Source organism: Eucyclogobius newberryi, unplaced genomic scaffold (assembly GCF_026437365.1).
Source record: "Eucyclogobius newberryi isolate DKJ021-1_F unplaced genomic scaffold, fEucNew1.0.hap1 SCAF_21, whole genome shotgun sequence".
Classification (NCBI taxonomy): Eukaryota; Metazoa; Chordata; class Actinopteri; order Gobiiformes; family Gobiidae; genus Eucyclogobius; species Eucyclogobius newberryi.
In genome coordinates, this window is record NW_027315846.1 from 19,513,498 (window position 1) to 19,539,885 (window position 26,388).

Genomic DNA, 26,388 nt, shown 5'->3' on the forward strand with positions numbered 1-26,388 from the left:
TTACTCCAAAGAGTACGGAGTAAATACACATCACCCAAACCTGTGTGCGTTCCAAAACCATACATTATTTATAATTTTATAATTTTGTTGCAGTTGTTGTTGTCTCTTATTGCTTTTTGTTTACTGGGTTTGCTTTTTTTTTTTTTTTCTCATTACTATCCATTACCTCTTTTTCTTATTTGGTTTTACTGTTTATCCAACTGGAACAGATAATTATTTATTTGCATATCAACTATTCAGCAGCACTTTGTTAATGGTTGCATAAAATGTGCTATAGAAATAAAGTTCAAAATATATTTGTTTAGGAATTCAGCCTAAACTTTTCATTTAATTACAAGTCCCTTAAATCAAAATTTTAACGTGAAATAAGCTTCAGCTTTGAAAAATAAATGGTCAAACTCCAACAAATGCTCAGTCCAAACCTCCAACAAAAAAAATGTGCTTCTTTGCAGCGCTTGATTCTACGTTTAGGCCTAGTAAGAGTAAATCACAGCTTCAGTTTAAAATTGGGATACATTTCTCGCGCGTGCTGTCGGCTAGTCCTGAATGGGCCACAAGAAGGTTGCACGGGTCATTTTTAAAAATCAGCCATCATATCGGCCTCAATTGCCTTCGTCATATCCTTTTCTTTGTTTTCTTTTTTTTAATTGAACCCGCTTACATCTCGTAGTGCGCTCACGGCATTCTACCGCCCCCTAGTGGTAGGTCTAGGTTAAAGCTCACATTAACAGTTAATGATCTTTAGGTCATTAGTCCCAGCCCCTTGGTCCCAGCTTGAGCACGTCTACAACTCAACTTTTGCTACGGACCTACCGCTGTAATTATTCACATTATTACAATACCGGCACAAACCCAGACGTGAAATGAAGGGCGAGGGCCCACATTAAAACCGAGACTGTTGCAATAACAAAGCCATAACCTGACTGTTGAATCTGGTCAAAAGCTCAGAGGATACTGACAATATTAGTGGACTATCTGTAAAAAAAAAGCAAAACAAATGATACGGGAAATAAAAATGAAATAAAATTAATAATAATAATAATAATAATAATAATAAACAAAAAACTCAAGAGCGTGCTAGACTTGGTGAGGCTTAAGTTTTAGGAGCAAAAGTTTAGAATAAGGACCGATAATCCCATGGTTACAACGCAGGCTGCACTTCCTTGTTCAACCAGGGAAGTGCGCGGCTGGTATGACGCGGCGCGCGCGGTGGCCGCTGGGGGGCGGTGCAGGGCCGTAAACAGACCATGACACAAACAAGACTCTCGCGGAAAAATGGCGTCTCTCCAATGAGAAGCAGCTGATTTCCTCCGCACGGTAACACAAACGCAGCTGAAATAAACACGACGCCCACCGAGCTGTCTGCGCTGACACGGCCGCACGCCCCTGTGGGAATGATGTAGCAAACTAAAGAGGACGCTGTGTACCTGTATTTCTCTGTCGTTAGCAGCAGGAGCGGCGCTGCTGCTGTCGGTGTTGTGTCGCAGCAGCCGCCTCTTGTTTATCTCTCTACGGTGTTCATGCTCTTCCATGGCGCTGGAGACGACTATAACAGGCCGAACACCTGCGCCGCGCTTTGAGGGATTAAACATGAGCATCAGACCCTGTCAGTGAGAGCCCGGCCCCGCCACACCAGCCGCCTGCTCCTTTAATCCAGTTCGGGAGCTCATCCTCTCGGTCTCAGCGGCAGAAACATCACGGAGCTGCTGAGCCAGGTCTCAGGTAGGAGCCGCCTGCACCTGTCCTGTCATTGACCGCCTGTCCTGTCATTGACCACATGCTTCTCACAGTCGAGCGAGGTTTTCTGTCTGCAGCGGTTGATACTTCGTACTCACGTCGTGTTTGGGCTGTGTTTAGTGCTCTGACCTTTACCTTTGTGCAGCGTCTCACAGAACCTGACCCGCTCAGCTGTCAACATCGCCTCTGATGTCAGACAGCAGCGGCAGCTCCTTCTAGTCCTCCTTCTCCTCCACGTCCTCATTATCGTCATCCTTCACCTCCTCTTCTTCCTCCACGTCCTCCTCCTCCATGTCCTCCTTGTAGTCCTCCACGTCCTCCTCATCCATGTCCTCCTTGTAGTCCTCCACGTCCTCCTCATCCATGTCCTCCTCTTATTCCTCCACGTCCTCCTCGTCCATGTCCTCCTCTTATTCCTCCACGTCCTCCTCGTCCATGTCCTCCTTGTAGTCCTCCACGTCCTCGTCCTCCTCGTCCATGTCCTCCTTGTAGTCCTCCACGTCCTCCTCGTCCATGTCCTCCTCTTATTCCTCCACGTCCTCCTCGCCCATGTCCTCCTTGTAGTCCTCCACGTCCTCCTCGTCCATGTCCTCCTTGTAGTCCTCCACGTCCTCCTCATTGACCAGATGTCCCTATTTACCCGGGACTGTCCCAGGTTTGAGCCCTGTGTCCCATGTCCCAGTAGATATTTCCAAAACTATTGATTTGTTTCAGCTTTATGTCAAACCTGTCCCAGTTGTCCCGTTTTTTCAGAAGGGAATATATTGTCGTTATATTGTTGCCAAAATTGAGAAAATATGGATTTAGAATAACCAGAACTTTAAAAATGCAGTTAGTTACACTGATGGAAGTCTCTCAGATTATACAGACTCACACGAGAGCTGTGAAAGAGGTTTCAATGCATAACATGTACTGACATTTTACAATTTAATAATATCCCCCCATCCAAATCTGGGGGTGTCCCTGTTTTTAATTGGGGAAAATCTGGTCATCCTAAAATGTAGGGTAATGTCTCCTCCTTGTCCTCCTCCTCCTCTTCTCCAGGGCTCAGGCCGTGGATCTCTGGGACAGAGTCTGGGACAGTGTCTGGGACAGAGTCTGGCCTATAGCGGGGTGGGCAGGGTCGTATTTGAATCCAGGTCGTGTCACTCATGTCGTGTCACTCATGTCCCGTCTCTCATGTCCCGTCTCTCATGTCCCGTCTCTCATGTCCCGTCACTCATGTCGTGTCACTCATGTCCCGTCACTCATGTCGTGTCACTCATGTCGTGTCACTCATGTCCCGTCACTCATGTCGTGTCACTCATGTCCCGTCACTCATGTCGTGTCGCTCATGTCCCGTCACTCATGTCCCGTCACTCATGTCCCGTCACTCATGTCGTGTCGCTCATGTCCCGTCACTCATGTCCCGTCACTCATGTCCCGTCACTCATGTCCCGTCACTCATGTCGTGTCGCTCATGTCCCGTCACTCATGTCCCGTCACTCATGTCCCGTCACTCATGTCCCGTCACTCATGTCGTGTCTCTCATTTCGTGTCTCTCATGTCCCTCTGGAGCTTCTCTGACTCAGTCAGTTTTTCCTCTTCTGCTTTTCTGCTCGTCCCTGTCACTTTTCCTATATACTTTCCTGCATCCTACACGCTCCTGTTTGCCACAGAATAATTGGCTGTTAAATTAACTTGGCCTTGTATTTATTGAATTATTGAATAAGTCATTCCCTGGCTGTGGATAATGCATTTGGCAGAAGCCCCAGTCTCACAGAGAATTCAGATTGAACGATATCGCTTACGTTTTGTCATCCACAATATCTAACTGGAGGCATCGCTCTGTCTGAAGCACAGTTAGACTTTAGTCTGAGCTTTGGTTTGTCACAATCTGACCATAAAAGGCTGACTTGGTTGAAATGACTTGATTTCAGGTTTATGCAGTTAAACAAGTCCTTTTCAAACATTGCAGTCAAAGGCATTCTCCAAAAATGGGAGCCTGTTTATTGGCCAGTTAATGATTATTAAGTTATTTAACAGTAATGATTGATATCCTAAGGTCTGTTCACAGCATTAAATGGAAATGAATATAATAAAGATAATCAATTAGCCACAATTAATCGATTAACTTTACTTGTTTCAGTCCAAAAATTAATGAAAGTTCATAGTGGTCATTTTATCATTGATTAAAAATGCCTCCACTAATAGAATCACGACAAAAGTGCATCATCCCATTAAATGACAACTAAAGATTGTTGTTCAGTCCTGGTGTTGGTGTAAGACATTAAGGTGCAGAAATACAATCTTATAGTCTTGTTCACTCATAATGCGTTCAATGAAATAAATCATCATAAGTAAATGTGTAAATCATCATAAGTAAATGAAGTAAATGTATAAATCACCATAAGTAAATGTGTAAATCATCATAAGTAAATGAAGTAAATGTATAAATCACCATAAGTAAATGAAGTAAATGTGTAAATCATCATAAGTAAATGAAGTAAATGTATAAATCACCATAAGTACATGAAGTAAATGTGTAAATCATCATAAGTAAATGAAGTAAATGTATAAATCACCATAAGTAAATGTGTAAATCATCATAAGTAAATGAAGTAAATGTGTAAATCACCATAAGTAAATGAAGTAAATGTATAAATCACCATAAGTAAATGAAGTAAATGTGTAAATCACCATAAGTAAATTAAGTAAATGTGTAAATCATCATAAGTAAATGAAGTAAATGTGTACAGCGCCACAGTAGTGGCCTTTTACAGTGACCTTTAGGTTTTGAACTGAATATGGCCCCACACTGATATTGCTTGGCCCAAGCTCTGGAGCATTTATTTGGGCTGTTATTTTTGTGTGCTGTGTCGATGTGGGAAGACTGCCCCCTCCTCCTCCTCAGCATTGCATAACAACATAACAGGCTGTGTGTGAGGGCTGAACTGTTACTGGGCCCAGCCAGAGCCTTTTCTTTAGACAAAACAATTGTTTCTGAAGTTACTTATTATTTGACTGAGGAAGATCAAGGAGGGAAGGAAATCACAGTAGGGCTGGCAAAATATATGGATCAGTCAGGTCATTCAATACAATTGTATATGTTCAAAACCAATCCAAATGTCTTTCAATCTCAATTTTATGAACACAAGACAACACAACATTTTAATCAGATATTTCACAAAAAGATCTAATTTAAACTAGAATCCGTGCAATGGCAATGAGGCATTGCGAGTGACTGTTGTTGTTGTTGTTGTTGTTGTTGTTGTTTTATGGCGGTTGGTATCCAGGTGTTACATTACCACCAGACTTTATTCCAGCAGGACTTCTTCCACACGGTACCTTGTGAGTGACTGCGTAATACATGGCCATATCCTGTACAGATGCCATGATCGCTGAATGACAAAAACACGTATGATGACATCATACCCCTGATGCCCGGTCATGTGACGATGTAAAGCACACCTCATGCCAGTGATGCCCAGCTATGCTTCATATCAGGGGAAACGCCAAAGAACAAGAACTGAAGAATGGAGTCTAAAGGATAAAGTCTAACTGAAAATCTAGAGAGTTCAAACAATGTAACAAATGTAAGTAATGTAAAGAATTAAGTCTAAAGATCGCGGTAAGTGCACCTTTGTAGTTGGTTGCCAGCCGCTACTAAAAGCAACAACAGCAACAACAACTTCTTCTTTGGTGTTTTATTGCGGTTGGTATCCAGTGTTACATTACCGCCACCCACTGCAGACTTTAGACTCTTTAGACTTTATTCTTCAGACTTAATCCGTTCACACTACATTATTTAGACTACTCTCTTCAGACTTCACTCTTTAGACTTCACTCTTTAGACTTCATTACTTCACTTCTCTCCCCCAACCCCCTGAGGCCCAAGAATGAGGACACCAAACCACCACGAGAAGGAATAATAAAGTCTAAGGAATAAAGTCTGGCGGTAATGTAACACTTGGATATAGAGCTGGGTTGAAAAAATCGATTTTCCGATTTTTAATGCATTCGCATATTAATGACCGATTATCGATTCGTACGTCCACAGATCGATATTTTTTTTTTTTAATTAAAATTATTTTCTACATTTCCCTCAGTGAACTTTTACCCCCGCCGCGTCACTAAATTCACGCAGGCGCGCTCGGTCTAAAAATAACTCGAAAACAATCATGGCGTCGGACAGAGATGGTAACGTTAGCGTAACACTTAAGACACCTGAGACACTGAAGGCGCCGATTTGGAGGAATTTCGGGTTCCGGGAAATAGAAGGGACCAACGAGCTGGACAAAAGTAAAGCGGTCTGCAAAAAGTGTGGAATTGAGGTAAAGCACTGTGGTAATATCACCAACTTAAAGAATCATCTGCGGCGGCATCACCCTTAATTATTTTCAAGCATAATAATAATGCACTGGTTAGTGTCCCAGTAGGAATCCACTGTTGCAGATGTAGTTACCTCAATGATGTCCTCCATTTATTGTCCTAAATTATCTTTCTTGAAGGTAGATTGACCCTTAACCTTTTCATCAGTCTTCCAGCCATCAGTAACTACCAATACTTGTAAGATTTGCTGTTTAATATTGATATAATACTAGTTTTAATATGTTGCTTCTCTACACAGTCATGAAGTGAAGGAAACGGTTCAAATACACATTTTGAAACGTAAAAATCGGAATCGAATCGATTCTTGAAATTTGAATCGAAACCCAGCTCTACTTGGAAACCAGCCTCCATAAAACAACAACAACAACAACAAGTCTAAAGAATGAAGTATAAGATTGAATTTGTGGGCTTGGAACTCATGTGCTTTGAACTTGTGGGCTTTACTTGGATACCAGCCGCCATAAAACATGAGAGAAGAACAACAGTCTGCATGTGACAGTGGTCGACCGCACTGGTAAAAGTGGTCACTCTCACTCACTCATAAGGTTTCGCAGTGGCAATCTCTGAAGTCTAACTGACAAACTCTGCATTGTAAACTAATAGGGAAACTTAACTTGTCATTCTGACACTTTACCCGCCTCGCCCATGTATGAATGTGATGGTGGAAGGTGCTGAAGGTGCAGACATGTGATGTCCCACCCACAGCACAGAGCTCTCTGCTGCTGCAGTCATCAGCAGGTCTTCAGTAGAAGCTCTCCTTTGGCCTGTGTCTCAGCAGTGCTACTGCTCTAGTGGACTTCCTGTTAACAGCTGAGCCCTGCTGGGGCCACTAAAATAACCCAACAGAGACGCCCAGCCAACAAACAGGACGCTCTCACAATGTGCATCAGATCCGGAGCCAGAGAATGTTCTACCTCATTCTCCTTGTGTTTCAAATGATATGAAGATATGACTCATGTGGTCTATTCTAAGAAATGATGGAATTACAGATGTAATATTCTTACTCTTGGTAGAAAAAGCTTCAGTTGTAGTCATCTGGACTCAGTTAGAAAAAATAGACGTTTCGACTCTCATCCAAGAGTCATTGTCAATAACAGAATTTAGGTCGGGAACTCCGATATTTATACTCTTCTGTGGTCAAATCAAATCAATTTATTTTTGTAAGGCCCAAAATCACAACAACAGTTGCCTCTGAGGGCCACAGGGAGAAATGAATCAACAATGTCTGTGGTGGCGATGAAGTCAGACAATGTCTGTGGTGGCGAGGGACGATGTCCCAGGGTCCTCTGTCCTTAGACTCTCCTTCTTGGCCAGGAAAAACTACAAAAAAAAACCTCTGGGAAAAAAGCGTAGAAACCTGGAGGAGTTCCAGTGAAGGAGAGATCCGACTCTCACAGACGGACAGACGGACACGAGGGAGACTCTTCAGGCAGATGAGGGACCGACTGAGGCGAACTGGACCCACTCTTCAGGCAGATGAGGGACCGTCGGAGTCGAGCTGGACCCACTCTTCAGGCAGATGAGGGACCGTCAGAGGCGAACTGGACCCACTCCTCAGGCAGATGAGGGACCGTCGGAGGCGAGCTGGACCCACTCTTCAGGCAGATGAGGGACCGTCGGAGGCGAGCTGGACCCACTCTTCAGGCAGATGAGGGACCATCGGAGGCGAGCTGGACCCACTCTTCAGGCAGATGAGGGACCGTCCACACAGGGCAGGGACCACTTCACCAGGAGAGGGACATCTGGGTCCACAGGTCCTCAGGAGTGAGAGAAAGAAAAAGAAGGCGGTGAACAGTTTGCAAGTGGAATTAAAAAGAAGAGGATAGTGCTCAAGCTGTCATACTTCCCCCAGCATAGTTACTCCTAGGGCAGCGTAGCTAAAGCTGTGGGTTTATGTTTCTGTTCCTAACTAGTCTGACCATAAGCGATTTCGAAGAGGAACGTTTTAAGCCTGGACTTAAATGAAGAGACTGTGTCAGCATATTTAACATGGGTCGGGAGCTGATTCCATAACACAGGAGCTTGGTAGCTAAACGCTCTACCTCCTACAGTACTTTTAGAGACTCTTGGCACCACCAGAAGGCCAGCATTCTGAGAGCGAAGAGCTCTGTTTGGATGATATGGTTCTATAGCATCTTTGAGGTAGGATGGGGCCATGTCATTTATGGCTTTGTAGGTCAAGAGTAGAATTTTAAATTTGATTCTGGACTCGACGGGGAGCCAGTGAAGAGACTTCAGCACTGGCGTAATGTGCTCTCTTCTTTTTGTTCCTGTTAGTAATCTTGCTGCTGCATTTTGAACCAGTTGAAAGCTTTTTATGGAGCTTTTAGGACACGCTGCCAGCAGGGAGTTACAGTAGTCTAATCTAGTCGTTACAAATGCATGGATAAGTTTTTCGGCATCACTTTTAGGCAGGATTCTTCTGATTTTGGCTCTTGTTGCGCAAATGGAAATAGGCTGTTTTACAGACTTGATTTATATGAGCTTTAAATGAGAGCTCCTGGTCAAATAAGACTCCAAGATTTCTTACAGTAGAACTAGAGGCTACACTAACATTGTCCAGTGTGACTATCTGCTCAGATAGAGCATCTCGTAGATGCTTAGGGCCAAGCACAATGACCTCGGTTTGTTCAGGATTAAGAAGCAGGTAGTTAAGTGTCATCCAGGTTTTTATCTCCTTCACACAAGCACTAAGTCTGTCTACTTGATCGCTCTGATCAGGTTTCATTGATAAATACAGCTGAGTGTCATCTGCATAGCAGTGGAAGTTAATGCCATGCTTTCTGATAATGTTGCCTAATGGCAGCATATAAAGAGTAAACAGAATTGGACCGAGTACCGAACCCTGTGGCACACCGTAAATTACTTTAGAGCATGGTGAGGAGCTCTTATTTACATTAACAAATTGGTACCTATCAGATAAATAGGATTTAAACCAGCTGAGGGCTGTTCCTCCAACACCTACATCACATTCTAACCTCTGCAGTAGAATGTTGTGGTCAATGGTGTCAAACGCTGCGCTGAGGTCCAACAGAACCAGGATTGAGACCAGTCCATCGTCAGCGGCTAATAACAAATCATTTGTGACTTTAACTAGTGCAGTTTCAGTGCTGTGGTGGGCTCTGAACCCTGACTGGAAAACTTCAAATAAGTTATTGTCCTGCAGGTGGCGACAAAGCTGTTTTACTACAACCTTTTCAAGGATTTTAGAGACGAAGGGAAGATTTGAAATAGGTCTGTAGTTTACCAATAGGTCGGGATCTAGATTAGGCTTTTTCAGAAGAGGTTTTATGACTGCATGTTTGAAGGACTGTGGAACATAGCCACTTTCGAGTGAAGTATTTATTATATTAAGAATAGGGTCTATAATTAGGGGTAAGTCCAGCCGGAGCCTTCCTGAAGTAGCAAGAGTTGTTTGTTTCAACAGAAACTCCCCCCTTGTATCTACCGAGCTAGCCTATTCAGAATTTTAATGGGCTATTAGAATCCTCTTTGTCTTTGTGAGACCCTGGCTCAACCACCCTGAGTACCTGATTAGCATCTAAATGGCCTGGTCCTGGTCCTCTACCTTTCCAGGGGTTCAGTATACCATTATAGATACCAGGAAGATTGAATCTTAGCCCTCCATTCCTGTTTAAAGAAGGTCTTTCTTTTTTAACAAAAATAGCTTCCTTAAACGAGTGATTAGAGGCTTCAAGATGGAGATGCACGGCGCTCTGTGGTCCTGAACTTGTATTTCTTCTGTGCTGATAGAGCCTCTTGTGTAGAGGCTGTTTCTTCTCACCTATGTACCGTTCTTTACAGCTTTCTTCACTGCATTGGATCGAATAAACTACATTGCTCTGTTTTTGAGTCGGCAACTTGTCCTTAGGGTGAACCAGTTTTTGTCTTAAAGTGTTTCCTGGTTTAAAATAAACAGGGACTTCGTGTTGTCTAAAAATTCTCTGCAGTTTTTCCGACAGGCCAGAGACATAAGGGATAGAGACACCCTTCCTTCTCTGTTCAGTTTCCCTTTTGTCCTGCTTCTTGGTTCTCTTCACTCTGTTGAGAGCCCAAGCGGGGTAACCACAGGCTGAGAGGGCATTTCGGACATGTTTTTCCTCTTTCTTCTTGCCCTCTGAGCTGGTGGGCACACCTTGAGCTCTGTGTTGTAAGGTTCTGATCACCCCCAGCTTGTGCTGTAGTGGGTGGTTGGAGCCAAAGAGCAGATACTGGTCCGTGTGTGTCGGTTTCCTATATACTTCTATTTGGAGTTTCCCGTCCTCTCCTCTGATCGTGGAACAATCAAGAAAGGCCAAGCGATTCTACTTACAGTCTTCTCTTGTAAACCTGATATGCGTCTATTTTTTCTAACTGAGTCCAGATGACTACAACTGAAGCTTTTTCTACTATGGAACACGCCTGGACGAATGAGGGATTACACCGACATTCTTACTCTTGGCTGTTTTCCTCTCCTGCCAGGTCTGTAGCGGTGAAGATGACGACGGCCCGGTATCGGCCCACCTGGGAGCTGGCTGCAGACCCTTTGGTCTCCTGTAAGCTGTGCCTTGGGGAGTTTCCGTTAGAACAGATGACCACTATTTCTCAGTGCCAATGTGTCTTCTGTACATTGGTGAGTTGCTCTGTCAAACACACAAACACAGCATGAGGCCACTCAAAGGACAACTACACTTTCTAGGGTTACTAAAGGTTCATCCCACAGTAAAAGTGTGTGACTGCGTGTGATTAGAGATGATACGCATCCACACATCCTCCATGTGAGGACAGGAGTCTGCACAAACACTCTGGGCTGTAGTGTAGTGTGGAAGCTATGTGGATTTTCAAAACAAATGTTGCTATGCTACTATATCGGATGGTTTCACCACATATTTGGATCAGATTTTAGTTTTTGAACAGACAAATGCTTAAAAATAGAAATAGGAGGCCATTTAAGCTCCAAAAATGTCTGTATGTTTACGCAATCATGCTAGTAGTTTTTTATTATCCCAGGCAAATGTTGTTTTTAGCAAAATGGAAATGTAATTTGTGAACTTTATTATAAGATAAAGTAACGTATTGGTCTTATCAGTACCAGCAAATCGGTTATCGGCAGCAACAGTAAGACAAATGTTGCATACCGGGATCCGTTAAAAAAACAAAAAAAATAGTCATGCCGGCTCAATCCTATTCTCAATGCCAGCTCTTTCAGCTTCTGCTACCTGTCAAACTGTGATCTGGGTGGGACAGAGGACACCGTGACTCACACTTTATCATGCTCATTGTGGTGTTTTTCCCTCAGTGCCTGAAGCAGTATGTGGAACTCCTGATTAAAGAAGGTCTTGAAACTGCCATCAGCTGCCCTGACTCCGCCTGCCCCAAGCGAGGACACCTGTCGGAGAATGAGGTCAAACTGCCATGTTTTACTCATTGCAAACAGCCTGCTTTTGTCTATTAGTTACTTTTTAGTTACTGTACTTTCTGGATTATAAGTCGCTTTAGGGGAAATTTATTTGATAAAATCCAAGTCCAAGAACATATTGAAATGCAATTCAAAATTAATTTTACGTATTCTAACGTAACACCTTCAGCTACATGACGCATAGACAACAAACTGTCTTACGTGTGTGATCATATCTCATACATTGTCCTTGTTGAAGACAAGGTTTAGCCTTGGCCTTGGCCCAATTTTGATGCCGTGTTTACGAAAGTGTGAACGTAGCCTCAACCTTGTTTGGAGTAGTTTTGACTAGTTCTGATTTTACTTGTACATGCATTACTGCGCGTGTTACTCTGCACAATTAATCACAACCGCCGTGTCACTTCGAAACAACTCCGCAAACTCCGGAGGTAGAGGAAGTGCCGGTTCTTCAGGATTAACCCTGAAATATTGCAAATGTGAGTGAAAGTGAACCGTGATACTCTTAAGTACATATATTGTTTGCCTTTGTACTTTTGCACACACACATTTTTTAGCTTGAAATAATGTTATGTAGTACAGATGAGTTCCAAAATTTGATTCCAAACCCTAAAGATGTTCTGATTATTACTGTTCCACTGAGCTGAGCTGAACTCACGTCAACTCTTCTGATTTACTAAGAACTAAAGCACTGTCTGAGAGACACAGGGCCTGTTATCAAGAGACAGGCTTCAGTCTGAGCTCATCAGGGCTCTGCAGGCTCACAGGGGTGTGTGTGTGTGTACGAGTGTGCGTGTGTGTGCGTGTGCTCGTGCTCGTGCGTGCGCCACACAGTATGTGCCAATCCTACATACACTTTAACCTGCTCATTCTTCTCTTTTCTTGGTCTGCTGTAGATTGAGTGCATGGTGACCTCAGAGATGATGCAGAGATACAAAAAGCTTCAGTTTGAAAGAGGTAAGCTTAAATTTAAAATAAATAAAAATAATTTATGTAAATTCAGTCAATGCATATATGGGTCCAGCACTGTGGTAGACATGACATAGGCAGCTGTGTGGGGCTTTACATAAAGTTGAAGAAAATACGCCTTTGGCAATGGCAAGCCAGAAAGTCAAAATAAACAATATTGTCAGACTGGATGTTTCACTGTAGTACAGCACATGAAGTGTGACTCAAACGTGAATGGAGTCCTGCTCTGCTTTGGCTGTGGGCCACAGGGCTGGCCACCGATACTCAAAGTAGGAACCAACTGTAAAGTCCTGGGAAATACTGGAACTGAAAAAATAATGTTCTTTCGTTGCCAACTTTGGGTTCCTTGGCTTTACATAACCAAGTCAGTAAGCAAAGACGGCACAAACAAACCACCCAGCCCTGACCGCGCCCTGCACAAGCATATGGCACAAACAGTACGTTTGTCATAGTTCTACCATGTTCAAAGAAATCACAGTGCATCACCATACACCTGTAAACACCTAGAAGCACTAGAAACACCTGTAAACACCTGCTCCTATCCACTAGAAAATACAGTCTTCAGTGTAGAGCCTTGTCTTTCTAATTCCTATGTGCTCCATAATAAATCCACATCCAGTCACAGTCTGCAAACTGATAATATGATCTAAACATTGCCATAATCTCACAGTAGGCCTATGTGGTGTCGTCAAAATCCAGCAGGGAGCACCTCTGCTCAAAGATTTGGCCAGGGGTCTGTGTGAAGAGCCTGGCAAAACAAAAATATTCAATCTTGACCATAATCGTCCTTCTCCATCAGGTAAACACAGTAAAAGCATAATATGCAATGCTTACTGTGATGCAGAATACTGTGAAATTTAAAAGCATGAGAGAACACGTGAGCTGCGATCAGCTGTGCATTTGCACATTGTTTTTATATAATAGTGTATATATAATAGTTATAATGTGATTAAATGCTGGAAAAACACAGTTTTATCCATTTGTTTTACACTACAAATGCAGGCACCAATAAAAGAACCATTCAGGAACCGGTATCATTAATGTACTGATATTGAGAAAATAAAAGTACATGACTGTGACTGACTCATTTAGAGAGAAATGAGAAGTTGAGTGTCCTGCATTTAGCAGTGGTCTATTTTGAAGTTTAACAAATGAAAGCACCAAATATAAGTAGAAAAAGGAGGCGACTGATGCTGTTCTTCCTCTTGGGCAGATGTCTGGTCTGTGAGTGATGAGTGGAGGACCTCTTATTCGTGTTATCGCGCTGTGCATTGTTTATGTTGCTTGTATGAAAGTAAGGGGTAACTTCCATTATATTAAATATAGTATGTATGTGGTGCAGTCTTTGTTTCTGAAACCCAAGGGTTATCCAATAAAGAGCTTGATTCCCACAAAATAGAACATCTTATTGGTGCTCTGAGATACACATGTCCTGCTGGTTGGCAGTCCATTGTGTAGTTTGTGATTGCCGAGCTGAGGCTCGTGCTCATGTTGATGCTGTTTTCAGAGGTGCTGTTGGACCCGTGTCGGACGTGGTGCCCCTCCTCCTCATGCCAGGCCGTGTGTCAGCTGCAGGAGGGCGACTCTCCCCCTCTGCCCCAGCTCGTCCAGTGTGCCGTCTGTGCCCTGGAGTTCTGCTCAGCCTGTAAGGCAAACTGGCACCCGGGCCAGGCCTGCCCCGAGAGCCTGCCCATTGCCACCTTCCTCCCTGGAGAAAACGGGTACCTATGGCCTATTGCATATATCTAATATCAACATTGATTTGATTTTCCTTGTACATATTTCTGGGTTTCATAATAACAATGAATACTCCGTGTTCTCGCTGAGGGGTTTTAGCATGGTGGGCCACCATGCTTCGGCCCATCACCGCCAGGCCCAAAACATACCGCCAGGCCCAAGACATACTGTCAGGTTGAAAAACAATCCGCCAGATTGAAAAAAAAACGATTGTGTTTTTTATTCAAGTCACATAGAACGCTATCATATAGTTAAGAAAGCTACACTCAATAACGTAGACAACTTCCATTCTGGTTTAAATGTTTATTTGGCACCTGTTCTGCGAGAGCGTCTGTGGTAGTAGTGGGTGAAAGTGATGGTGGGAGGAGTCCTTCCCACGACCTATTTTCTCACTCACAGACACACACAAACGGTGTCACTATCCCGTTTTAATTCAACTGACCAAGCTCCTACAGGTAATATTCAGGTATGACAAGAGTAGTAAGTGAGTTGTAAGTCAATGGTCTAGTCACTGATAGAAATAATCAGGTTAAACATTTGAGATTTTACCTTTTAGATATTTATTGGCAAAATAAAATGTAAACAACGATAATCAATAGGAAAATCTGTTCTTGCCCTTCATCTAGGAGACATCGGCCCATTTTAGAATCTGATCAAAATGAATTAATAAAAGCAGCAACAACAACAAATATTATCAGCACATGTTTTAAATTGAGTGCAAATAATTTTACATGTGAGACTACAGTTGAAGTGATGAGTGCTGATCAAAAAATGGTCTTTTCCAGCTCTTTATACAAGAACGAGGAGGACGATGCACCGATCAAGCGCTGTCCCAAATGCAAAGTGTACATCGAGCGTGACGAGGGCTGTGCACAGATGATGTGTAAGAACTGCAAACATGCTTTCTGCTGGTACTGCCTGGAGTCCCTCGACGTGAGTCTCCTTCTTTTAGAAAGTCAGACCTGTGCACTGGCTCCTGCTCCTCTAGGACAATTACTTTAGCCATCATTCTGCCCTCTGTAAAACATCATTATATTTTTCATACTTGTTGCTCCTTTTTTAGTCAACACTATTTTAGTGAGAGAGCAGGTGAGTGCACATGTGTACAGCTGTCAATGTGCTCAGACTGTGCTTTCTCTCAGGACGACTTTCTCCTGATCCACTACGACAAAGGACCCTGTCGGAACAAACTGGGCCACTCCCGGGCCTCTGTCATCTGGCACAGAACACAGGTGAGTCCTACGGGGTCCACGTGCACCAACAGGGGGAACATGCTCACAATCCCCTCACAGCTCTGTGCTCTTTGTATGAGCACAGCCTCGTTACAGCTGCACATGATGGACTGACACAGCGCCACGCAGAATGAGTCACGGTCCAAACACGTACCAGTATCAGCAGTTTCCACTCTCACTGTCGGAGGAAACCCAACCAGACATCATAATCCCACTGGCCATTAAATAGTTGCCTTGAGGGGTGACAATGAAATGGAGAAGCAGATTAAACAATCTTCACAGGAAGTTAGCAAATGTTCAACTGTCCCAGCACCCCCTGTCATTAGAGCCTCATTCTCAGTGAGGAAAAGCTATAACAAAATCCTGTGCAAAACCTCAGGGAGATGGTATCTAAGGTGCAGTCGTCACTGGAGCGGCATCGGCAGTGTCTGAAACAGTCCCACTCCCCGAGGGAAGTGGAAGGAGAAAAACATGTGAACAGCAATGAACAAAGCTTTATGGAGCTTTTAGGACATACTTACAGTAGTCTAATATAGATGTAACAACTGCATGGATATGTTTTCAGCATCACTTTTAAATAAAATTATTCAGATTTTAGCTAAATTACGCAGATGGAAATGGGCTGTTTTACAGGTTTGATTTATGAGACATTGTCCAGCGTCACTGTCTGCTCACATAAAGAGTCTCAGTCTCTGTTTAGGGCCTAGTACAGGGTTTCAGGGTTAAGAAGCAGATGATTAAGTGTCACCCATGTGTTTATATCCTTCACACAAGCACTAAGTCTGTCTACTTGATCGCTCTGATCAGGTTTCATTGATCAATACAGCTGTTTCATTGGCATAGCAGTGGAAGTTAATGCCATGCTTTCTGATTATGTTACCTAATGGCACCATATAAAGAGTAAAGAATTGGACCGAGTACTGACCCCTGAGGCGATGGCGTCAAACGCTGCGCTGAGGTACAACAGGACCAGGATTGAGACCAGTCCATTGTCAACAGCTAATAATCAATATAAATATTGCTGAACACCCAGGTCTGCTTTCCCATCCATAAAAGTCACCGCACGCTAGAGCTGCAAGTCCTTCCCGTGTTACCGTGGGTTCTCTGGCCCCCGTCCAGGGTGTACCCCAACCTAAGGCCCTACGTCACTGCGATATGGCCCAGTCACCTGCGACCCCTAATGAGAACTAACGGGAGAAAGTGAATGAATGATTGAATGACCTGTTTTGCAGCATCTTGAGCAGATTTCAGAAAATTCATGGTCGAGTCGACAAATGGATCACTTGCACTGGGACTAAAGCTGTTCTCAGCAGGGTCACATGACATCATATGGCTTTTAGAACTTTTAAATGCATTTGTCAGACATTATCCTTTTCATGATGGGGCTGGATAATCTAGAACAGGCATGTCCAATGCCCGGGGGCCAAATGCGGCCCTCAGACCAATTTTTGTTGGCCCTCCAGCTTCCTGCTATGTTGGCCCAAACAACAATGAAATTGGGAACATTCAGGCATATTGATGTTATAAAAACCTAATATTAATGTTCTATGTCTTATTAGAGGTGTGTAAGCTCATCGCAATTACGTCAAATGCAAAATTTCGAATGATTCACTTTGTCATTCCACAAATTCGACATTGTCAAGTTGTTTGTGGCCCTCTGCCCCGTTTAAGTGTCAAAATGCGGCCCTTGGTGAAAAAAGTTTGGACACCCCTGATCTAGAAGAATAAACTCAAAAGATAATTAGGAAAGGTTGTGACAATATATGGTTTTGGGGGTAATAATAACACATTAATTAGAGATTTGGTGTTACTCAATACACATGACACCCTCCCTCTCCCTTCACTCTCCTGTCTCCCCCATCACTCACTGAAGATACATACACATCTTTCCTAACCAGCGCAAGGTGGAATTATTATTATTACGTTATTTAAAACATTATAGTGATCTATTGCAGTCCTATCCTCATTTTCACCTTATTCCCTCAAAACAAATCCCAGTTCCCTCCTTTCCATGTGAGTGTGTGACAGGCAGGGTTGGCTGGTGTATGGCGCCCTCTTCTGGTCACAGTTTCTCTTTCCTTCAGTACATTTTTCCACACACATTATGTATTGTAGAGGTTATGCACAAGATATCACAACACTGGGAAGATTGAGTTTAAATGATGAAATCTGCTTCTGCAAGAGCTCCAAACACATCTCTATGTTCCCAAGTTTCTTAGATATTTAAAAAGAAAATGGTTTCTATGTTCTTACAGCCCTGTTTTCTCCCATGTAAAATACTTAAATTATGTAAATTTAAGGTTAGGGTTCTTTCTGGCACTAACTTCAACCAGAGTCTCAAAACCTAGGCTTTAATCTTAACCTACGGTAAACCTTAAACTTATTATTATATAAATTATGGCACATAAAGGCCCTAAACTAACCCAAATTGTATACGAAGGGCAAGGTCCTGATCAACCTAACGCCAAAGTGCTAACTATAACAAAGAAATATGGCAACAAAGAACAACTTAAAAGACAAAAATGTAAACTTCAGTGTTGTGGAGATGAGGTCGGCGTTTGGAGATTAGATTAGTCTCTTCTGATTTAAGAAAGAAATCTGTTATTCCAGACCACACATGAACATAATGTGAAGAAGCTTGGCAGAAACAGTTTCCACCCTTTGTTTACCTGCATCTGTCTTCAAGTGTAAAAGTTGATTAACACATGCATATATGTATGAAGCTTTGTACTTCAGGTATAAAGTACTCAGAGCACAGAGGCTCTGACCACGGCTGACCAGGCCTTGTCCTCATCACTTGTAACAAAGAATAAACCTCTTTCTATTTCCTCTAACTCACCAAGGCTTGGAGTCTCTATATTTTTGATACAGATGAAAAATGCTAGGATTCTGTAGTATTTTAACATGAACATGGCTGCTTTGTTTGTGCAGGTGGTGGGGATCTTCGCTGGCTTCGGCCTCCTGCTCCTGGTAGCGTCTCCGTTCTTGCTGCTGGCCACGCCCATCGTGCTGTGCTGTAAATGCAAGTGCAGTAAAGGAGATGATGACCCACTGCCGACCTAACACCGGTAGCTCACTCCAGGCTTCGCTGTCTTTCTTCCTCCCTTTGTTTTCCTCCACCAGCTTCATGTGCTTCTTTTTGGGCTGTGCCGCTAAGAGCCGGGCCTCATGGCCGAGGTGAAGGCTGCGTCTGGAGCTTGTCTGTCTGGGATCGCCGTGTGCTGGACTTTAAGGACGGATTCTGGGAGATCAGGATGGGGCTATGTCAAGGTCCCAGGTGTGACGCAGTGATGACATAAGCTGATATTTTATGTGCAGCAATTTTGTTCAAGGACTTTTACTTTTTGGCTCTTTTTGTTGTTATAAGAAACAAAAGATTATCTCCAGCGCCGCACTTCAATGTAGCTCTGGGACTGCGTCAGTAGCATTGGTCACACCCTCTGGGTGTAGAGTCATTAGCACACAAAACTTGTTCTTACTCTTGTCCTGGCGGTGGCGCTCTTCGTGTACAATATGTTCCTTGATGATGTCATTATTTTTGAACTGGCAGAACAGTGGACAGCTGTGTTCCTTCTTGAAACACTTTTCAAATAGTTAATTCTTAAATTGGGTTCACTCTGCTTTGTTGGAGGGCTGTTTGATTCTCATGAACATCTCTGCTGTTACTGTTTGATTGTTGTGGAGCGCACCACTTTCAGTTGCCACGGTAACAATGTCTGCGTGTGTTGAATTGACGGATGAGATTTCTCTTTACTGTTTTTAATCTTTAAATCCAGTGCCATCTTCATGTGTTCCTCCGGCCCCTGCCATGAATGTGAAAACCACAGATCAGAATTTTACTTTGATTTGATTTCAAGTTTTTTCATACCATTCATTCTCCTTTTGCCTAAAGTAGAACTTATTCCAAAGGATGGAGAAAACCAAAACAAGTGCATAACCTTAAGAAAACCTAATGAGCTCCATGTTTGGGCCTGACAAAGCCAGTTTTGTAATATTCAGCCATTCATAACTCCATTTGTCCATTTTTTTTTAATGCAGTATGAATGCATTTATTAAGTGCATTATTGTGGGTGCCGCTTCACTCATTTCTCCTGTTCATACCCGGCAGGATTAGCCAAACAGAAAAAAAAGTAGCCTTAAAATGAAACTAGCCAAAATTTGGCAATTTTCATGCGGGTTTTTAAGTTTAAATAAGTTCAATGTGGCCGATCCCAGGCAAGGCCTGTGGATGCATGTGCACTCCTTTGTACTGTCTGCCGTTTATACTCAAATGATTGAATGATGTCTTTCATGTCACTGTTGATGACCATACTCTTCGTTTTATTTTGGTTTTGTTCAGTGACTGGTCAAATAAGATGTCTGCTGCACTGTCCCATGTCCCAACATGAGATGTCTCTTCTATTGCACCACACAACGGAATCACTCCAGCTGCAAACGTAATATTACTATTGCAACCAGATAGTGTGAGCAACAAGTTCAAAACTGTCTACTCTGCTTTTGTTCACCTGAACACAGATTTCACATGAACAGATGCAATATTTGTATTGTTTTTGCAGTATGCAGGCATTTCTACATCTTTAAGATCAGTGGTTTGATCAGCATTTGTCCTGGGCCATAGCTCCATGGGGCTTGCTACTTTCTGGTCATTTCTGACTATGATGTGTCAGGTGTTTGTTTAGACAAACCATCACACAGTTTTACAGTAGAAGGTTGGAACAATGTGCAGAGAGACTGGTCCTGACCTCTACTGCCACGTGACGCAGAATCTTCTGATATGCAACCTTCACCCTTCAGCAGGGCCAACCGTGGCACACAGCTGGGACACACCCCAAGGGCTGCAGCACAACTCATACTCTACTCCCCTTTTAGCCTGTTTGACTGTCTCTGTAAAATATGTTGGCTGTATACTTGTTTGTAAAATGGCAGTTTTGTTCATTATAAACTTCTGACTGATTTAAGTGTCCGTGTTTTTTCGTCATGCCCAGTGTAATGTGAAGTTTGTAGAAGAGTTCAGTGATGGCCGCTGAAGTGCACGGTGCCGTTCTCCACAAGGGGGCGCCAGAGTGCTTTCAAACCTCTTTGATCTCGTGTAAGTATCTTCAGAAGTACAACCTCATCTATGCAAGCTTAACTTTTACTTATGATCCATTTGAGAGCATTTTACATTGCTACAATACAAGTTTAGCTTAAGTTTGGCTGCATGGACGATTTTGGTGTTTGCTTTACTTCATAAAGGGCCGAGGGTCTCATGTGATTAAATTAAATTAAATGGATAATACAGCTCTTGCAACTTTACTGCGTTCAACAGTGTTATAAAACTTGCATTTAATCCGTTAATTCAAGGTGTTTCTTTTCCTTTTCGATTGTCTCCATGGAAACAGACCCGTTAATGTCATGGTGTGGAACATTCCAAACAAAGTGATAACCTTGCCATAGGAACAAGCCAGCTGCACCCTCCACCAAAAAGTTACATAATCCACTTCAAAAATACAAATGCCAATTTAAGGCTGGACACTGCAGGTGATGGGAACAATCTATTTAAAGAGATCAATTTGAACCTTTTCAAAAGTCTTTAATCATGTAATATTTGTATAAAGAAATAACATTTGCACATATTTGGGAAATATAAATCTGAAAAATGTAAAGAGCCAGGTTTAAATTGCATGCCTAATTGTGTTGGTATGGAGCTGATTTGGGATATTTTATTTGTTATTTGAAAGCTAAATCTTACTGAAAATGTTAATTAAAATTTTGCCTTTTTAAAAATGTATATATTTTATTTTTAATACACAGGGCTTAGAATTGGACAGCAACAAATCCTGTGCGATCTGTCAAAAATGTTGGTAAATACAAAATTGCAACAATGGTCTATCGGTGGTATAAGGGCTGATCTTCAACTCCCAGAGACATGACATTCATTGATAATCTCATAAACAAACTGACCAGAGTTTTGCCTGTATTATCTCCTTAAAAGTGTTATAAATTATGACTTATTCTGGATTTAGATTTGCATCTGGTGAAGCAGCTGAGTCACAGTTGTTAACCTGGGCTAACCAAGACCACATGAGGCGGTATCTGAGGTCCTCTCTCAAAAAAAAGTTAAAAAAAAAGATGATGGCAGTAATCTGGTGTGTTTTAGATGATCCAATACAATTTTGCAGTCTAAACAGAACATGCAGACGGTGCTTCACACATCATGTTCTACAACAGGTGCATTGGAGAAGGTGTGAATGACGCTGAATCAACTGAGAAAAAACACCACAGTCTGAGACCTGAGTCTGAGACCACAGTCTGAGACCACAGTCTGAGACCTGAGTCTGAGACCAGAGTCTGAGACCAGAGTCTGAGACCAGAGTCTGAGACCAGAGTCTGAGACCAGAGTCTGAGACCTGAGTCTGAGACCAGAGTCTGAGACCAGAGTCTGAGACCAGAGTCTGAGACCAGAGTCTGAGACCAGAGTCTGAGACCTGAGTCTGAGACCTGAGTCTGAGACCTGAGTCTGAGACCTGAGTCTGAGACCACAGTCTGAGACCACAGTCTGAGACCACAGTCTGAGACCACAGTCTGAGACCTCAGTCTGAGACCTCAGTCTGAGACCTCAGTCTGAGACCTGAGTCTGAGACCTCAGTCTGAGACCTGAGTCTGAGACCACAGTCTGAGACCACAGTCTGAGACCACAGTCTGAGACCACAGTCTGAGACCTCAGTCTGAGACCTCAGTCTGAGACCTGAGTCTGAGACCACAGTCTGAGACCACAGTCTGAGACCACAGTCTGAGACCACAGTCTGAGACCACAGTCTGAGACCACAGTCTGAGACCTGAGTCTGAGACCTGAGTCTGAGACCACAGTCTGAGACCACAGTCTGAGACCTCAGTCTGAGACCTCAGTCTGAGACCTCAGTCTGAGACCTCAGTCTGAGACCAGAGTCTGAGACCAGAGTCTGAGACCAGAGTCTGAGACCAGAGTCTGAGACCACAGTCTGAGACCACAGTCTGAGACCACAGTCTGAGACCTGAGTCTGAGACCTGAGTCTGAGACCTGAGTCTGAGACCTGAGTCTGAGACCACAGTCTGAGACCTGAGTCTGAGACCTGAGTCTGAGACCTGAGTCTGAGACCACAGTCTGAGACCACAGTCTGAGACCACAGTCTGAGACCACAGTCTGAGACCACAGTCTGAGACCTCAGTCTGAGACCTCAGTCTGAGACCAGAGTCTGAGACCAGAGTCTGAGACCAGAGTCTGAGACCAGAGTCTGAGACCACAGTCTGAGACCACAGTCTGAGACCTGAGTCTGAGACCTGAGTCTGAGACCACAGTCTGAGACCTGAGTCTGAGACCTGAGTCTGAGACCACAGTCTGAGACCACAGTCTGAGACCTGAGTCTGAGACCTGAGTCTGAGACCTGAGTCTGAGACCTGAGTCTGAGACCTGAGTCTGAGACCACAGTCTGAGACCACAGTCTGAGACCACAGTCTGAGACCACAGTCTGAGACCTGAGTCTGAGACCTCAGTCTGAGACCACAGTCTGAGACCACAGTCTGAGACCACAGTCTGAGACCACAGTCTGAGACCACAGTCTGAGACCTCAGTCTGAGACCTCAGTCTGAGACCACAGTCTGAGACCTCAGTCTGAGACCACAGTCTGAGACCACAGTCTGAGACCACAGTCTGAGACCACAGTCTGAGACCACAGTCTGAGACCACAGTCTGAGACCACAGTCTGAGACCACAGTCTGAGACCTGAGTCTGAGACCTGAGTCTGAGACCACGGAAAACTGTGTCCAGATGAGAACAACTTTTCTACAATGGAACACATTGCTGTTACGTACATTTATCCAAGATTCAATAGAGTCAGTTCTTTACTCGTGGCATACTTAGCATGAACTTGCATTTTAGACTCACTGGTCATGGTTTTCAATACCAGATCAGTGTTTCCAGGAGCCTTAGCCCTCTGCTTCAATACAGCCTCTGGGCTGTGGACAGACTGCACACAACAGTCTAAGTAACTCAAACTTTTGTCCATAACATGCGATTGAATCTGGTGTTTGCTCATATTATTGCAAATAGGAGGTGAATTGACAAAAATGTATGAAGCTTCATGGATATTCCCACAGGGACAGTGGGATCCGTCCTGCCATGCTCCCTCAGGACTTACCCGTGGGTTTCAGTCTCGTGACATTGGTTGTCACTGACATATTGAAGGCGTGGCCGCATGCTGTAGCCTCTCCACTGTTAAATAGTCATGAAAATCAGTTTTCACTTCAAGAAGACAGAAGTTATGGGCCTTGATCCTTATCTACAGCAGCGAGTCGCTGACACTAAAAAGCAGTAACAACCTGCCACAACAATCTTTTATGGACATTTACATCTGCTCTTCCTCGTCCACGAGCCCTCTGCACCGGACAAGCCCTCAAAGCTTTGTGTGCGGGTGAGTGGCTGTCGGATTCTAAAATGTAACACCAGGACAGTTGGAAATTAGGCTCATTAAAACTGTCTGCCAGTAGGCTAATATTTATTAGCATAGCCACACAATAATATGTAAACAAGCATTAGCCAGCTGCTAACTAATGTGACCTAAAACAAACCGCTCAGCCTCAGTCTGGAGTGAGTTCTGTACGTTCCTCCTGACCACACTAATCCATTTCTAAGTCTTTGTTTTGAGCCTTTTTGTTGGCAGTGCTCACAGTACAACATGCAACTTTCGTCCTCAAGATGGCAGTTGCACCGTGTGTGAGATGTAACTTCAGACCCATGAATAGCACAGACTGACGCAAGCCAGAGCTCTGATGAGCAGGGCAGGCCGCAGTATTGGCCTGCTGCACTTGAATAAAAGACAGACATTGGGGACAGGGAGTGCATATAGTCAAAGCAAAATAATATTATGGTCGAGTTTATAAAACAGATTTTATATCTTTCTAGCATGAAAAAAGAGAGAGATTCAAGCTCACAACACTGCGGCATATGTGCTGCCGCCATAACCACTCGACCACCAGGCAGCATTTGGGCCCTGTTTTAGAAATGAAGATGTTTTGACTTCCTTCAAAAAGTAAGTTTAAATCTGATGGAAAGGATTGAGAGGTAGTATTTCATGGAACATGGGTCTCGTGGTCAACACATATGTTTCCTTGTGACCAGCTGGGCTCTGTCCACGCTCGTCCCCGAAACATATCATACATTATTGTGGTCTTCATTGACTTTTAAATATACTTTTGGTCACCTTGGCACTAGTAACTCACATTTACCAACTGAAAATAATGTACACATTTTGAAAAAACACATTAAAAAGTAGACTTCCCGTTTTCAGTGCGGGAATGAACGTTGAAAAAATAATGAGGCAGTTTGAGCCAAAAACTGCTGAGACTCCTGTTGTTTATAATAATAAAAAAGTACATTTTGCACCAGACAAACTGGCCCATGTGTATCTACAGTGAAGTCACATTTCTAGTCATAAAGGCCTCGGGTTCACATACTGTGAGGGAGCAGACGCCTGTGCATGCGTATACGCCTATTACTTACTGCTAGCCTGATTTTAAACTTTGAAATCTTGTTATTGTGCCAAAAATAAGGAAACACCACGGCCACTATTTTGTAAAAAAGCTTGTTGAGTTTCATGAACTATTGCATGCAGTGAGGTTTTATTCTGTATCAGCTGAGGCTATAATATTTGTGTAATAAGTGTTAAGGGCATAAGCATTTATAATGTCATCCATTCAATTTTTCTTTGAGCCATATAAAAAAAGCAATTTTGAACAAAGGCCTGGATAAAAGCTCGAGAAAACAAAAGGTAAAAACGCCATCGTCCTGAACACAGCATGAGCAGTGAACTTCTGTATGAACCAGTGCTGTTGTGGCAGTATGGCCTGCGGGCAGACCATGCCACTTCCTATTGGCTAATCATTAGGGCCGTTGGCCAATAAAATGTTGTTCCGTTTTGTCATTCATCCTCTGACCTACGCACTTCCTGGGTCTGGGTGTTGCTCCACGTACCTCCGCTCTCCAGGTAGTAGTTGTCCCTTATGCTAATGCAATTCGATCGTGTAGTTTTACTCATAAAATGGTTTCTGTGGTTTAGTGCCGTGGCCTGTCACCTGGCGCCGCTTTGTTAACGCTCCGATGTGATCTCTGCTGACTCGGGATTGTTGTGGTCTCGCTGTCATAGCCCCACAACGCGTGGTCCCGGGCAGCTAACGTGGTACGTCCTGAGCGTGATATGCCGGTAGCCTAGTATTCAGGTTAGCGTTAACCAGGTCTCTTTTCAGATGTAACCTAAACTCTCTGGAGCGGCGGTGTGCGCTGGAGCCGTTGCCTTGCCCTGCCCTCTGTTGATATGGACGTCTGTGCCCTGTGTTGTCCAGATCCACTGGACTCTTAAAAGACCATACATCCACGCATAAAGAACTGATACGAACTGTGTTGTTACCTAAGCCTGTGTTAAAGTATTTATTAAATTAATAGCCTGTTAAATAAATTACATGTGAAACTGGAATCTGCCTCTGTATAATCAAGAACGAATCTGTGTGTCCTTTTAGTTAGTTTTCCGGGTGTAAGCCCGGTGGCGTTGTTGGTTTTATTTTCTTTATTTTTAATGTAAATTAGTTTAAAACATTTATAGTACCACCAGAATGCCACACTGTGCTATAAGCTATTAGCATGTTAGCTCTGGACAGGGAGATGTGCAATCATTGAAACATGCTCGAATGAAACAGAACACAACGCCAGGTATATTTTTGATTAGGGTACAACATGGCACGGGCAAGATCTAAGAAAAGTAAAGTTTGAAAATGAAAGAATACTGTTGTTTGTCCAAGCAGCTGCGGCACAGTTCTGGCCACAGTCGGCTACTCTCAAATCTAACACTTCACAGATAATGAAGCTTTCATGTGACACTGGGATCACAGGACTCCTTTATTTTAGTCTGTGCAGATGTTAGCCTTCAGATGCAGAGG

At 43.4% G+C, this 26,388-nt stretch overlaps 1 protein-coding gene and 1 long non-coding RNA gene across 2 annotated transcripts; both read left to right on the forward strand.

Annotated features, from left to right (window-relative positions):
* Positions 1 to 1,263: 1,263 nt before the first annotated feature.
* On the forward strand, positions 1,264 to 20,399 carry rnf144aa (ring finger protein 144aa). Its single transcript, XM_072457639.1, has 8 exons — positions 1,264 to 1,722; positions 10,570 to 10,720; positions 11,387 to 11,491; positions 12,400 to 12,460; positions 13,980 to 14,193; positions 14,995 to 15,142; positions 15,352 to 15,441; positions 18,373 to 20,399. Exons 2-8 carry the CDS (start codon positions 10,586 to 10,588, stop codon positions 18,502 to 18,504), a joined length of 885 nt encoding a protein of 294 aa, XP_072313740.1. The 5' UTR covers positions 1,264 to 1,722; positions 10,570 to 10,585; the 3' UTR covers positions 18,505 to 20,399.
* A 4,980-nt stretch (positions 20,400 to 25,379) lies between these two features.
* On the forward strand, positions 25,380 to 25,922 carry LOC140370256 (uncharacterized). The gene is made up of 3 exons (XR_011928355.1): positions 25,380 to 25,442; positions 25,515 to 25,634; positions 25,702 to 25,922. It is a non-coding gene; the product is annotated as an uncharacterized lncRNA (long non-coding RNA).
* Positions 25,923 to 26,388: the final 466 nt, after the last annotated feature.